At 40.0% G+C, this 13,064-nt stretch overlaps 1 protein-coding gene and 1 pseudogene across 1 annotated transcript in view; one reads left to right on the top strand and one right to left on the bottom strand.

Moving 5' to 3' along the window:
• THADA (THADA armadillo repeat containing) overlaps positions 1–13,064 on the bottom strand; it is a 324,132-nt gene that overhangs the window by 276,556 nt on the left and 34,512 nt on the right. Inside the window, exons 16-19 of the mRNA XM_052647551.1 lie at positions 11,593–11,806; positions 5,052–5,187; positions 4,653–4,789; positions 183–341 (exon numbers count right to left, since the gene is read on the bottom strand). Coding sequence (XP_052503511.1) covers positions 183–341; positions 4,653–4,789; positions 5,052–5,187; positions 11,593–11,806 — 646 coding nt within the window. The remainder of the gene's footprint in view (positions 1–182; positions 342–4,652; positions 4,790–5,051; positions 5,188–11,592; positions 11,807–13,064) is intronic.
• LOC128055153 (proteasome subunit beta type-6-like) lies at positions 12,262–13,047 on the top strand (annotated as a pseudogene).

Genomic DNA, 13,064 nt, shown 5'->3' on the forward strand with positions numbered 1-13,064 from the left:
CACCAATTTCTGGTAAAAGTTTTATAAACTCATTCCCCAAAATAAATCATTATAAGCTCAAAAAAGACCTTATTTTCTCCACAGTCCTGCATACATCTGCAGCCCCTGATTTACTACAGGAAAAGAGCATCTTGCACATTTTGTCACTTAAATATTGACTCCAGTAGTGATTTTACATATACCTTTGATTTCTGCAGAAGTATCAATATTCGGTACACTGGCACTCAAGTCCTCTAAATCAAAGCTACCACATTCTTTCAATGTTTTGGCTCGACTGAAATAATCATTAGTATCTCGTGGCTGAATCTCATTCAGAATCCTGTGCAAGCGGCTTGCTGACTCTAAGGGAGAAAGATAAGATTACATAAAACCCCAGTTCCATATCAGATGCAGGTATCCCTTGAGGGTCATTTGCCCTCAAAATTTTGTAACTTTTAATTCTTAATGATTAGCACTATAAGAAGGGACTCACAGGGTGGATAATGTAAAAATTATTTATATAAAGTCTTCATGATACTTGAATGAACTTTGAAAATACAGCAAATATTTTAAGTAGGGTGAAGACTGGACCAAAAATCACAACAGAAATTGTCCACAGACAAAAGCTGCCATCAGACATGGCTTTTCTTAGTGTTGTCTAAGAATCTTAAACACAGCACTCAAACAGATGAAGGAAGAGCAGTTCACGTCAATGAATTTTCTCTAAACAGATAAGACACCCCATCACCTACAAAAACAATCTTTTCTAGCCCAGGAATATCATAAAAACTCCATAGCTGACTTTGAGATGCGTATGCAACATGCTGCTTTCTAAGTAAGATTTACAGTCCTACTATTATATTTAACTTCATTTTTTATTTTGTAAGCACTCACTGGACTAGGGAATGTAAACTCCATGAATGCAAGACTTTGTTCACTGTTGAGTTGCTAATGCCTAGAACAGAAACTGCCTCATAGAGGTTCAATAACATGGGCTGAAGGAATTTATGGATGACAAGGTAGTAAAGCGCTAGCCAGGCTCAGATTTTTTTTAAGGAAAATAACAACAGGTAACAGGAAACCAATTAACAAATCAAAAGAATGAGTATTTACTGTATACCTATTAAATACACTCATATTTTAAGTATTATAGGAAATACAAAGACTCAAACTGCTCTTGTAGTGATTCAGCCAACATCTTATGTTCACTTGTGGCTTCCATGAAATTTTGCCCAAAACAAATTTTGATGGCCATGAAAAAAACGGCACTGGCCCCAAAACAAACCACAGAAAAACTAAGAAAAAACAGAGGTATAACTAGAATAAAATTTTAAGAGCCCTACTCATTCATTTTTGTGGCGCTCAGGGAAGACTTTTACCAAAAAATTCAGAATGCACAGTAGATAACATGGGAAAGATACAAGAAAAATGGAGACAATCAGAGGAAAAAAGAAAATGCAAAATTAAGGAAAAGTCAGTGAACTATAGACCGTTTTTAAGTTGAAGATATTTTAAAACTTTAATAACAGAATTTTAGCATACTCTGAAGGCCCTACCCATAATGGGTGACAAACATTCCAAATTTCTCACCCAAAATATATTGGTACTTGCCTGATTCAAATATTAGCTATCAGACTGGATGGTCTTTATTCCTGTGCACTGCTTAAGTAGGAAAATAAATCCAAAAAGTTTTAGTATTTAGTCTATCAGCCAAAATAAATCTATAACTATATCTTATTAGTATCATAAGCTGGGGCTTCACTGGTGTATCAGCTGGTAAAGAACGCGCCTGACAATGCTGGAGATGCAAGAGATGTGGGATCAATCCCTGGGTGGGGAAGATACCCTGACAAAGGAAATGGCAACCCACTCCAGTATTCTTGCCTGGGAAATCCCATGGACAGAGGCGCCTGGCAGGCTACAGTCCATGGGTCGCAAAGAGTCGGACACAACTGAGCACACATGCACACATCATAAACCATCACCAACCTGCCAGCTCATTTTCAGTAACGAACAAAACATAACATTTTCTATGCAAGCACACAACGCTAGGTTCATTATCAGTGCAAAGTATTATATAATTCCGTGTGTGTTTATGATACACTCTGTGTATTTTTAATATAAGCCTCTCATCTGTGTTCCAAAATGCACTCACCAACTTTATTTCAACATGAAATACAAATCTACTTCATGATTTTCTACATGTTCAAAAGAACACTTTGTTAGTATATATCCTTAACAGTCAACCACATCTGGCCTGTTGTAGTATGGGTCCAGTAATCCCCTCCCTTATCCAGGCTTCAGTTATTCCTGGTCAACCATGATCTGAAAATATTCTATGGAAAATATCAAAAATAAAGAAACCACAAGTTTTCAATTGCATGCCCTCCTGAATAGCAAGATGAAATCTCACGCTGGCCCTCTCCATTCTACCTGAGATCCTCAACCATCAGCATCATCTGCAAGCTGACATCCAACAACATTGTCAGGGCTTGATGATCCAGGAACACTGATACAGGTAATCCTCTCCTAAGGTATCACCAGGTGGTCAATCGTGATAGAAGGAAAGTTATGACCAACCTAGAGAGCATATTCAAAAGCAGAGACATTACTTTGCCAACAAAGGTCCGTCTAGTCAAGGCTATGGTTTTTCCAGTGGTCGTGTATGGATGTGAGAGTTGGGCTGTGAAGAAAGCTTAGTGCCGAAGAATTGATGCTTTTGAACTGTGGTGTTGGAGAAGACTCTTGAGAGTCCCTTGGACTGCAAGGAGATCCAACCAGTCCATCCTAGAGATCAGTCCTGGCTGTTCATTGGAAGGACTGATGCTAAAGCTGAAGCTCCAATACTTTGGCCACCTCATGCAAAGAGTTGACTCACTGGAAAAGACTGATGCTGGGAAGGATTGGGAGCAGGAGGAGAAGGGGACAACAGAGAATGAGATGGCTGGATGGCATCACCGACTCGATGGACATGAGTTTGAGTGAACTCCGGGAGTTGGTAATGGACAGGGAGGCCTGAGCGACTGAACTGAACAGTGAGTCACAATACTTTTGCCATTCATCTCACTTCACCTCATCACACAGGCATTTTATCATCTCGCATTATCATAAGAAGGGGTGGGCTCAGTACAGTAGATATTTTGAGAGAAAGAGAGACCACGTCCACCTAACTTTTACTACAGTATAGTGCTATAATTATTCTATATTATTATTGGTTTGGGGTTTCCCTGGTGGCTCAGGTGGTAAAGAATCTGCCTGCAATGCAGGAGACCTGGGTTCGATCCCTGAGTCAGGAAGATCCCCAAGGGAAAGGAATGGCAACTCACTCCAGTATTCTTTCTGGGAAATGCCACGGTCAGCAGAGCCTAGTGGCCTACAGTCCATGGGGTTGCAAAGAGTTGGACACGACTGAGTGACTAACGCTTACTATTACTGGGTATCAGTGTTAACCTCTTACTGTGCCTAACTTAAGTTAAATTTTATAAGTATGTATGTTTAGGAAAAACCATGTTATCATAAGTATGGGTACTATCTGCACTGTCAGGCATCCACTGGGGGTCTTCGAACATCTACCCCTTAGATAAGAGAGGACTGCTATATACATATGCCACTAGGACATTGCAGGCATTGAATTTAGTTCCTGTACTTGCAGCAATTGTTTATTCATTGATTTATTCATTAGGACAACTATTCATTGGATATCTACTTCTACCAGGCACTGTGCCAAGTACAAGGGAGGAAATCATAGACAAAACTCCCTGTTAAATTGCAACAACTCCAATGAAGGAGAAATCTATGGGAAGGGGAGAATGCTGGTAGGAGACAAGACTGGCAAGGCAGCAAGAGTGAAATTATTATCGAACCTAGCCACTAACATGTTTTAAATAAAAAGGAAGGGGGATGGGAAGAGCACAAAGGTTAAGTAAAGATAATGTGTAACATGATAAATGATATGACTAGAAAAGATTACTTTGGATGTAGTAAAAAGGAAATGGAAGGAGATGAGAGTAGATGTGGGGAAACAAGAGAGGATAAAAGCCTGCAGTAAGGTAAGAAGATGCAGATAAAAGAAGAAGAGATGTAACAGATATTTAAGGGGCACCACTGAAAGAACGTGGAGATAGGCTAGATACAAGGAGTAAAGGGGAGATGTCGGGCAGCCCTAGCTCCTGACTTGCACAAACAGGTCTCTGGTAGAACAGTTTGCAAAGATAAGAGGGGAGGGAAAGAAAGATGAAATTTCATGAGTTCAATTCTGGACATTCTGAGAATCTCTTCCAATTTTTTTTTTTTTTTTAAATTTAAATGGCCTTTGTGTCCAGTGGTCTTTGCCTATCCCAGATTCCTAACAAGCTGCCTTCTCTGACTGAACCCCATCAGCTGCTCTCTAACTTATATGGCCTGCCTCCCCAGTCCCAACCAGAATACAAACCTGGTAGGCTGTATTCTAAAATGACAATATTATAAAATCCAATTTACCCCAGAGAAGGAAGCACCTTGCTGACCACCTGACTATTTATTTACCCAGGTTATTTTTTTATAGTTAAAAAAAATTACCCAATAGGCAGAAATATCACTGGTCATAACAATGTCTTTGTCCCCCATTTTACCTATCTCTCTGAAGAAAAGAGTAAGGGAAAAAACAGTAATTCTAGCTTTTTCCATTTACTGACCTGCATCAGTGTCATTGGGGATGAGGCCTTCTGGGGAGGAGCTCTGAATGACTGGAGACACCACGGCTGAGAGCCTATAGGAGGTCACAAGGAGCTTCTCCACCACGGGTCTCCACTCACTCACCAACTGCAGGCTGCTGCAACAAGAATGTTAGAGGAATTTATACGAAAAGCCAAAACCACATTTTTAAGATGGAAACAGACAAAAGGGATCAAAGGAATTTGGGTTTCAAAATCATGCCATCTATCAAATATGTAAGACACAAAAGTATATGTATATATGTTTTCATTTTTAATTATCTTTAAGGCAATATGTTCCTTTCCCAAGACACATTCCAGTAGGAGTTTAAAGCTCAGAAGTGAGTATTCAGGAGACAACAGGGGGATAGATATACTTACTTCAGAGGCAGCTTCCGCAAAGCTCCTGTTATACAGTGGACCCGCCCATACATTGGAAATGACGCTGCTGCCTGAAGCAGAGAATTTTCAGCCCGAGATACTTCTTCCTCAAGTTTTTCCAACAAGCATTTGATAACTAGAAAATGCAAAAAAAAAAAAAAAAAAAACACCCACCAAAATAACACCAGTTTAAAAACACATTTACAAATGTGTGCACAGCAGAACAGTTCCCACAAAGACACCCAACTCAACTGAATTTTATACTAGAGGTTTCTGAATGAAAAAAGAGATTATCCAAGCTTATCCAGGCTGTTCTCCATTTCCAGCTAAGGCAGAACCGTGTGTCTGCCCTGACTTCCTGGGTCCATTTATAGCATTCATTCTGGATCATTCCTCCTAGACATCCTCTATCTGGGTTAGCAAACCCCAGGCTCGTATGCCATGCACTACTTGGACAGATTTTTTAAAATAACGGCTTTATTGAGATATGACCACACACCATACAATTTATACATTCAAAGTGTACTGGTCAATGGTTTTTAGGATATTCACAGCTATGTGCAAAAACCACCACCACAGTGAGTTTTGGAACATTCTGATCTGACCCCTCAGAAAAGCTTTACCCACTGTCAGACACTCCCTTCCCTGCACCTCTCACTTCCCTCAGCCCTAGGCCATCACTTGCCTGTTTTCTGCCTATTCTGGAGACAACCATATAAATCTAATCAAACAGTATTTTCAAAGTTCATCCATGTTATAGCATGTATATTTCATTACTTTAAACAGCTGAATAACAGTCCACTGTATGGATAAACCACATTTTATTTATCTGTTTATCAGATGATAGACATGTGAGTGGCTTCCACTTTTTGGCTATTATGAATTATGCTGCTATGAACATTCATGCATAATTTTTGTCCAGACACAGCTTTCATTTTTCTTCACTAAATGCCCATAATGGACTGAATGTCTGTGTCTCCTTGCCCATGCCCCAAATTCAGGCTGAAACCCTCACCCTCATTGCAATGGTATTCAGAGGTAGCATCTTTAGGAAGTAATCAGGTTTAGCTAAGGTCATGACAGTGGGCCCCCCATGATGTGATGAGTGTCCTTATAACAGGAGGAGGAGAGACCAGAGCTTGCTCTCTCATGCAGGAGAGAACAGACTGAGAAGACTGCTATCTGCAAATCAGGAAGGGGGTTCTCACCAGGAACCAAATCTTTTGACCCTGTAAACTTGATCTTCCCAGCCGCCAGAACTGTGAGAAATAAATGCCTATTGTTTAAGTTATCTGCTCATGGTATCTTGTTAAAGCAGCCTGGGCTGACTAAGACAATGTCCAAGAGAGGAACTGTGGAGTCATATGGAAATTCTATGTTTACCCTTTCGAGAAACTAGACATCTTTTTCCAAAGGGGCCAGACTATTTTACATTCCCATCAACAGTCTGTAGAAGAGATCCATTTTTTCTGAATCCTCATCAACTCTAGTTATCACCTTTTTTTTTTTTTTAATTATAGCCATCTTACTGAGTGTGCAGTACTTCCTCACCGTGATTTTGATTTGCATTTCCCTAACAGCTAAAGATGCTAAGCATCTTTTCATCCACTTATCGTTTATATTCACGTTTTTTGGAGAAGTATCTATTCAGATTCTTTGTCTGTTTTTGAATTTGGTTATATCCTTTTATTAGTGAGTTGTAAAAGTTCCTTATATATTCTAGATACAAGGCCCTTAACAGATAAAATTATTTGCAAATATCTTTCCCACTCTACAGGTTGTCACTTTCTTGTTGGCTTCCTTGATACACAAAAGTTTCAAATTTGTGTGTCAGAGTTTCAAAGTCCAATTTATCTACTTTACTCAAGATCAAAAAGATTTACACCTAGGTTTTATTCTAAGAGTTTTATTGTTTAACTCTCGCATGTAGCTCTTTGATCCATTTTAAGTTAATTTTTATATACAGAATGAGGTACTGGGTCAAATTTTGTTCTTCGGCATGTGGACATCCAGTTATCTAGCAGAGTGGATGTCTCCCCTCACCATTCAGAAGAAGGTTATATTTTAAGTTTCAGAATTGTGTATAACCAGTAAATTCATATTTAGAAAATTTAAAGAATTCCCAAAAATCATTTGGGGAAAGACAACCCCACATAAAACTGAACAAATGACATGAAAATGCATTTCACAGCAAGGGTGGAAGTGAATGGCTTATAAACATGTAAAAAGATGCCCAATTACATTAGTAATCAGGAAAATGCAAGATGAAACCACATGAGACACTATCTGATAATCTGCAAATTTTTAAAATCTGACAATAGCAAGTTATAGTGATGCACTACAATTCTCATAATTTACTGGTGGGTGGGAGTATAAATTGAAAATCTACTTGACATCACCTAGTAAAGTTGAAGATGCATGTATTTTATGACTAGGCTATTTTACTTTTCTGTTTATCATAAACTCTTAAGACATATGCATTAGAACTTATATCTAATAACATAACAAGAATAACAAGAATGTTCACATTGGCATTGCTTATATAGAAAAAAGAAGTCCATCAATAGGAGAATGCATTAATTAATTGTAGTAAATTTGTATAATACATATAGTACTATTTATGTAATATTCATAATCATGTATTAATAAAAGAAAATAATATATTGTTTAATAATATATAAATAGTAAAATCTTGGTAAAAGCAAGACAAAAGATTAATATTAAACATAAGGCAATAATTATATGGTGGGAGGAGGGAACTAGGATAAGCAAGAGGCTTCAACATTATGGGTGCTACTACACTTCTTAAGCTAGGTGTTATCACCTAGCTTGTGATATCACAAGCTTGGGACACCTCGTGAAATTTGTATACTATTACTATTTAGATTCTATACATATATGTATTCCATATATATACTTTTTATTTTTGAAATATTGTATGAAAATTTAAAATGCCTTGGATTTTAAAATCCTCTGAATGAAGCATGAACTCCCCAGTTGACCCCAGTTGCAGACCTCGTCTTATCATCTTATCAGGGTCCCCTCTGGAACCCAGCCCTGAAACAATTAGAGTTGGGTACATGTCACCTTCCATGTCACTGTCATCTCTCTGTCCCAAGCTCTATGGCTACATCTCTACCAGAATTATATATGGCTCCCAATTTTCTCCCATTATTAGTTCTCTTTTTCATGGCTTTTCCCAACATTTTAGAACACTGTTCGCCTTTCTTTCTAGATCTGACCTTTATTTAATACAAATTCCTATCTTTCTTTATGTCTAGTACAATTCCAAAATGAAGACTTAATAGGATAAAATTAAGTATACGAACCTCCAACAAATATTTGTTTAAAATCATTAGGTCTAAAGATCTAAAACAACTCAGATCCTAGGTTTTGGAACTGGCTATATGCGAAGAGCAAAAGGGAAGAATGTGTTAGCCAGTTAAAACATAAACCCCAACAGACAAAGGAACTTTGCTCTACATAAAATTAACAAAGATGAACTGGCTACGTGAAATGAAAGTCACTTAGTCATGTCCGACTCTTTGTAGCTCCATAGACTATACAGTCCGGGGACTTCTCCAGCCCAGAATACTGGAGTGGGTAGCTTTTCCCTTCTCCAGGGGATTTTCCCAACCCAGGGATCAAACCCAGGTCTCCCGCATTGCAGGCAGATTCTTTACCAACTGAGCCATAAGGGAAGCCTGATCTGGCTATCAGAACTTTTAGAACTAACACCCCAAAAAGATGTCCTTTTCATTACAGGAGACTGGAATGCAAAAGTAGGAAGTCAAGAAACATCTGGAGTAACAGGCAAATTTGGCCTTGGAATACGGAATGAAGCAGGGCAAAGACTAATAGAGTTTTGCCAAGAAAATGCACTGGTCATAGCAAACACCTTCTTCCAACAACACAAGAGAAGATTCTACACATGGACATCACCAGATGGTCAACACCGAAATCAGATTCATTATATTCTTTGTAGCCAAAGATAGAGAAGCTCTACACAGTCAACAAAAACAAGACCAGGAGCTGACTGTGGCTCAGATCATGAAGTCCTTATTGCCAAATTCAGACTTAAATTGAAGAAAGTAGGGAAAACCACTAGACCATTCAGGTATGACCTAAATCAAATCCGTTATGATTATACAGTGGAAGTATACAGTGGAAGTAAGAAATCAATTTAAGGGACCAGATTTGATAGATAGAGTGCCTGATGAACTATGAACTAAGGTTCGTGACATTGTACGGGAGACAGGGATCAAGACCATCCACATGGAAAAGAAATGCAAAAAAGCAAAATGGCTGTCCGGGGAGGCCTTACAAATAGCTGTGAAAAGAAGAGAAGCGAAAAGCAAAGGAGAAAAGGAAAGATATAAGCATCTGAATGCAGAGTTCCAAAGAATAGCCAGAAGAGATAAGAAAGCCTTCTTCAGCGATCAATGCAAAGAAATAGAGGAAAACAACAGAATGGGAAAGACTAGAGATCTCTTCAAGAAAATTAGAGATACCAAGGGAACGTTTCATGCAAAGATGGGCTCGATAAAGGACAAAAATGGTATGGACCTAACAGAAGCAGACGATATTAAGAAGAGATGGCAAGAATACACGGAAGAACTGTACAAAAAAGATCTTCACAACCAAGACAATCACGATGGTGTGATCACTCACCTAGAGCCAAACATCCTGGAATGTGAAGTCAAGGGGGCCTCAGAAAGCATCACTACGAACAAAGCTAGTGGAGGTGATGGAATTCCAGTGGAGCTATTTCAAATCCTGGAAGATGATGCTGTGAAAGTGCTGCACTCAATATGCCAGCAAATTTGGAAAACTCAGCAGTGGCCACAGGACTGGAAAAGGTCAGTTTTCATTCCAATCCCAAAGAAAGGCAATGCCAAAGAATGTTCAAACTACTGCACAATTGCACTCATCTCACATGCTAGGAAAGTAATGCTCAAAATTCTCCAAGCCAGGCTTCAGCAATATGTGAACCGTGAACTTCCAGATGTTCAAGCTGGTTTTAGAAAAGGCAGAGGAACCAGAGATCAAATTGCCAACATCCGCTGGATCATGGAAAAAGCAAGAGAGTTCCAGAAAAACATGCATTTCTGCTTTATTGACTATGCCAAAGCCTTTGACTGTGTGGATCACAATAAACTGTGGAAAATTCTGAAAGAAATGGAAATACCAGACCACCTGACCTGCCTCCTGAGAAATCTGTATGCAGGTCAGGAAGCAACAGTTAGAACTGGACATGGAACAACAGACTGGTTCCAAATAGGAAAAGGAGTACGTCAAGGCTATATATTGTCACCCCGCTTAGTTAACTTATATGCAGAGTACATCATGAGAAACGCTGGACTGGAAGAAGCACAAGCTGGAATCAAGATTGCCGGGAGAAATATCAATAACCTCAGATATGCAGATGACACCACGCTTATGGCAGAAAGCGAAGAGAAACTAAAAAGCCTCTTGATGAAAGTGAAAGAGGAGAGTGAAAAAGTTGGCTTAACGCTCAACATTCAGAAAACAAAGATCATGGCATCTAGTCCTATCACTTCATGGGAAATAGATGGGGAAACAGTGGAAATAGTGTCAGACTTTGTTTTTTTTGGGCTCCAAAATCACTGCAGATGGTGACTAGAGCCACGAAATTAAAAAACACTTACTCCTTAGAAGAAAAGTAATGACCAACCTAGACAGCATGTTGAAAAGCAGAGACATTACTTTGCCAACAAAGGTCCGTCTAGTCAAGGCTATGGTTTTTCCAGTGGTCGTGTATGGATGTAAGAGTTGGACTGTGAAGAAAGCTGAGCGCTGAAGAATTGATGCTTTTGAACTGTGGTGTTGGAGAAGACTCTTGAGAGTCCCTTGGACTGCAAGGAGATCCAACCAGTCCATTCTGAAGGAGATCAGCCTTGGGATTTCTTTGGAAGGAATGATGCTGAAGCTGAAACTCCAGTGCTTTGGCCACCTCATGCGAAGAGTTGACTCATTGGAAAAGACTCTGATGCTGGGAGGGATTGGGGGCAGGAGGAGAAGGGGACGACAGAGGATGAGATGGCTGGATGGCATCACTGACTCAATGGATGTGAGTCTGAGTGAACTCTGGGAGCTGGTGATGGACAGGGAAGCCTGGCGTGCTGCAATTCATGGGGTCGCAAAGAATCGGACACGACTGTACGACTGAACTGAACTGATCTGGCATAGTAAAATTTCTGCAGAGAAAAAAGAACATTTTTGGTAAACAAAACAAGGTCTTATTTAAATAAAAGCTCTAGTAATGTACATTTTCATATGTACTTATTTAACATGAATCCTGTTTAGAAATAATTATAGTTGAATAAACTATTTATGTGCAAAGGAGAAATCCATGATATACTTATATGCTGGTAAACTACTAAGCTGGTAAAGTCTTAAGTAAAAGAAAAAACCACAGAGTAAGTGTTTAACCATTAGATATTCTAATCATATGAACAGTGAGAGAGTAAGATACTGGTTTTGATAAGGAAAAGCAAAAGGTCATTTCCTCAATACAAACCTATTAATGTGTTACTTTCTACCACAGCAGCAGACTTATCTCCATCTCCACATGCAACCCGCTGAGTTTTTAAGTAAGCAGACAGCGATGATGGCAAAGCATTCTGCCAGATTAAGAAGTTCAGTAGGTAGGAAGCTGTTACACAGTCATATGGTTTGGTGCTGGTACTAAGCTCCAGAGCTGCTTGGAATAAGCCTTGCAGTTTCACTGAACCCTAGGATAAAGCAGAGACTCAGTCATTGTCACTGAAACATTTCTTTAATTTGAAGGTAAAACACATATTTAAAGACAGAGCTTGTCACACAACTGTAACTCAATATGAACGCTAATTCCCTGAAGATAGGCTGACGTTTTTATTAATTAAATGATTATTAATCACTTCTAGAGATCCTCCCTGGTGGCTCAGATGGTAAAGCGTCTGCCTACAATGAGGGAGACCTGAGTTCAATCCTTGGGTCGGGAAGATCTCCTGGAGAAGGAAATGGCAACCCACTTCAGTATTCTTGCCTAGAAAATCCAATGGACGGAGGAACCTGGTAGGCTACAGTCCACGGGTTCACAAAGAGTCGGACACAACTGAGCAACTTCAATTTAATCAGTTCTAGTGATGAAGGTCTTGAAAGTAATTTCAGTTGGGAAATTCAAAAAGAAAAACCTTGCTCGAGGAAGATGGCGGCCACCTTAGTAGCAGCTTGGGGAACCAGGCCAGCACCAGCCTAGGGGCCTGAGGCTATTGCCCCCGACTGGGAGAACCAGGAAGTTTTCACAGGGACCACTATCATGGCCATACAATTTGATGGGGGCGTGGTTCTAGGAGCCGACTCCAGAACAACCACTGGGTCGTACATTGCCAGTCGAGTGACTGACAAGCTGACCCCTATTCACGACTGTATTTTCTGCTGCCGCTCAGGCTCAGCAGCTGATACCCAAGCAGTAGCTGATGCGGTCACTTCTCAGCTTGGTTTCCACAGCATTGAGCTGAATGAGTCTGCGCTGGTGCACACAGTGGCCAGCCTCTTTAAGGAGATGTGTTACTGATACCAAGACCTGATGGCAGGAATCATCACTGCCGGCTGGGACCCCCAAGAAGGGGGATAGGTGCACTCGGTGCCCATGGTGGGTATGATGGTACGACAGCCCTTTGCCATCAGGGCCTCCAGGAGCTCCTGTATCTATGGCTATGTGGATGCTACCTACTGGGAAGGCATGACCAAGGAAGAATGCCTGTAATTCACTGCCAATGCTCTCGCTTTGGCAATGGAGCGGGATGGCTCTAGTGGAGGGGTGATCCGACTGGCAGCCATTGCAGAACCAGGGGTAGAGTGGCAGGTACTTCTGGGAGGCCAGATTCCCAAATTCACCATTGCCACTTTACCACCTCTCTGAATCCTGAGATCCTAAGATATAATGAGACACCCCATACATACCCCATTCAAAATTCAATAAACAAGTTCATCAGTGAAAAAAAAAAA

This window comes from Budorcas taxicolor, chromosome 11 (assembly GCF_023091745.1).
Source record: "Budorcas taxicolor isolate Tak-1 chromosome 11, Takin1.1, whole genome shotgun sequence".
NCBI lineage: Eukaryota > Metazoa > Chordata > Mammalia > Artiodactyla > Bovidae > Budorcas > Budorcas taxicolor.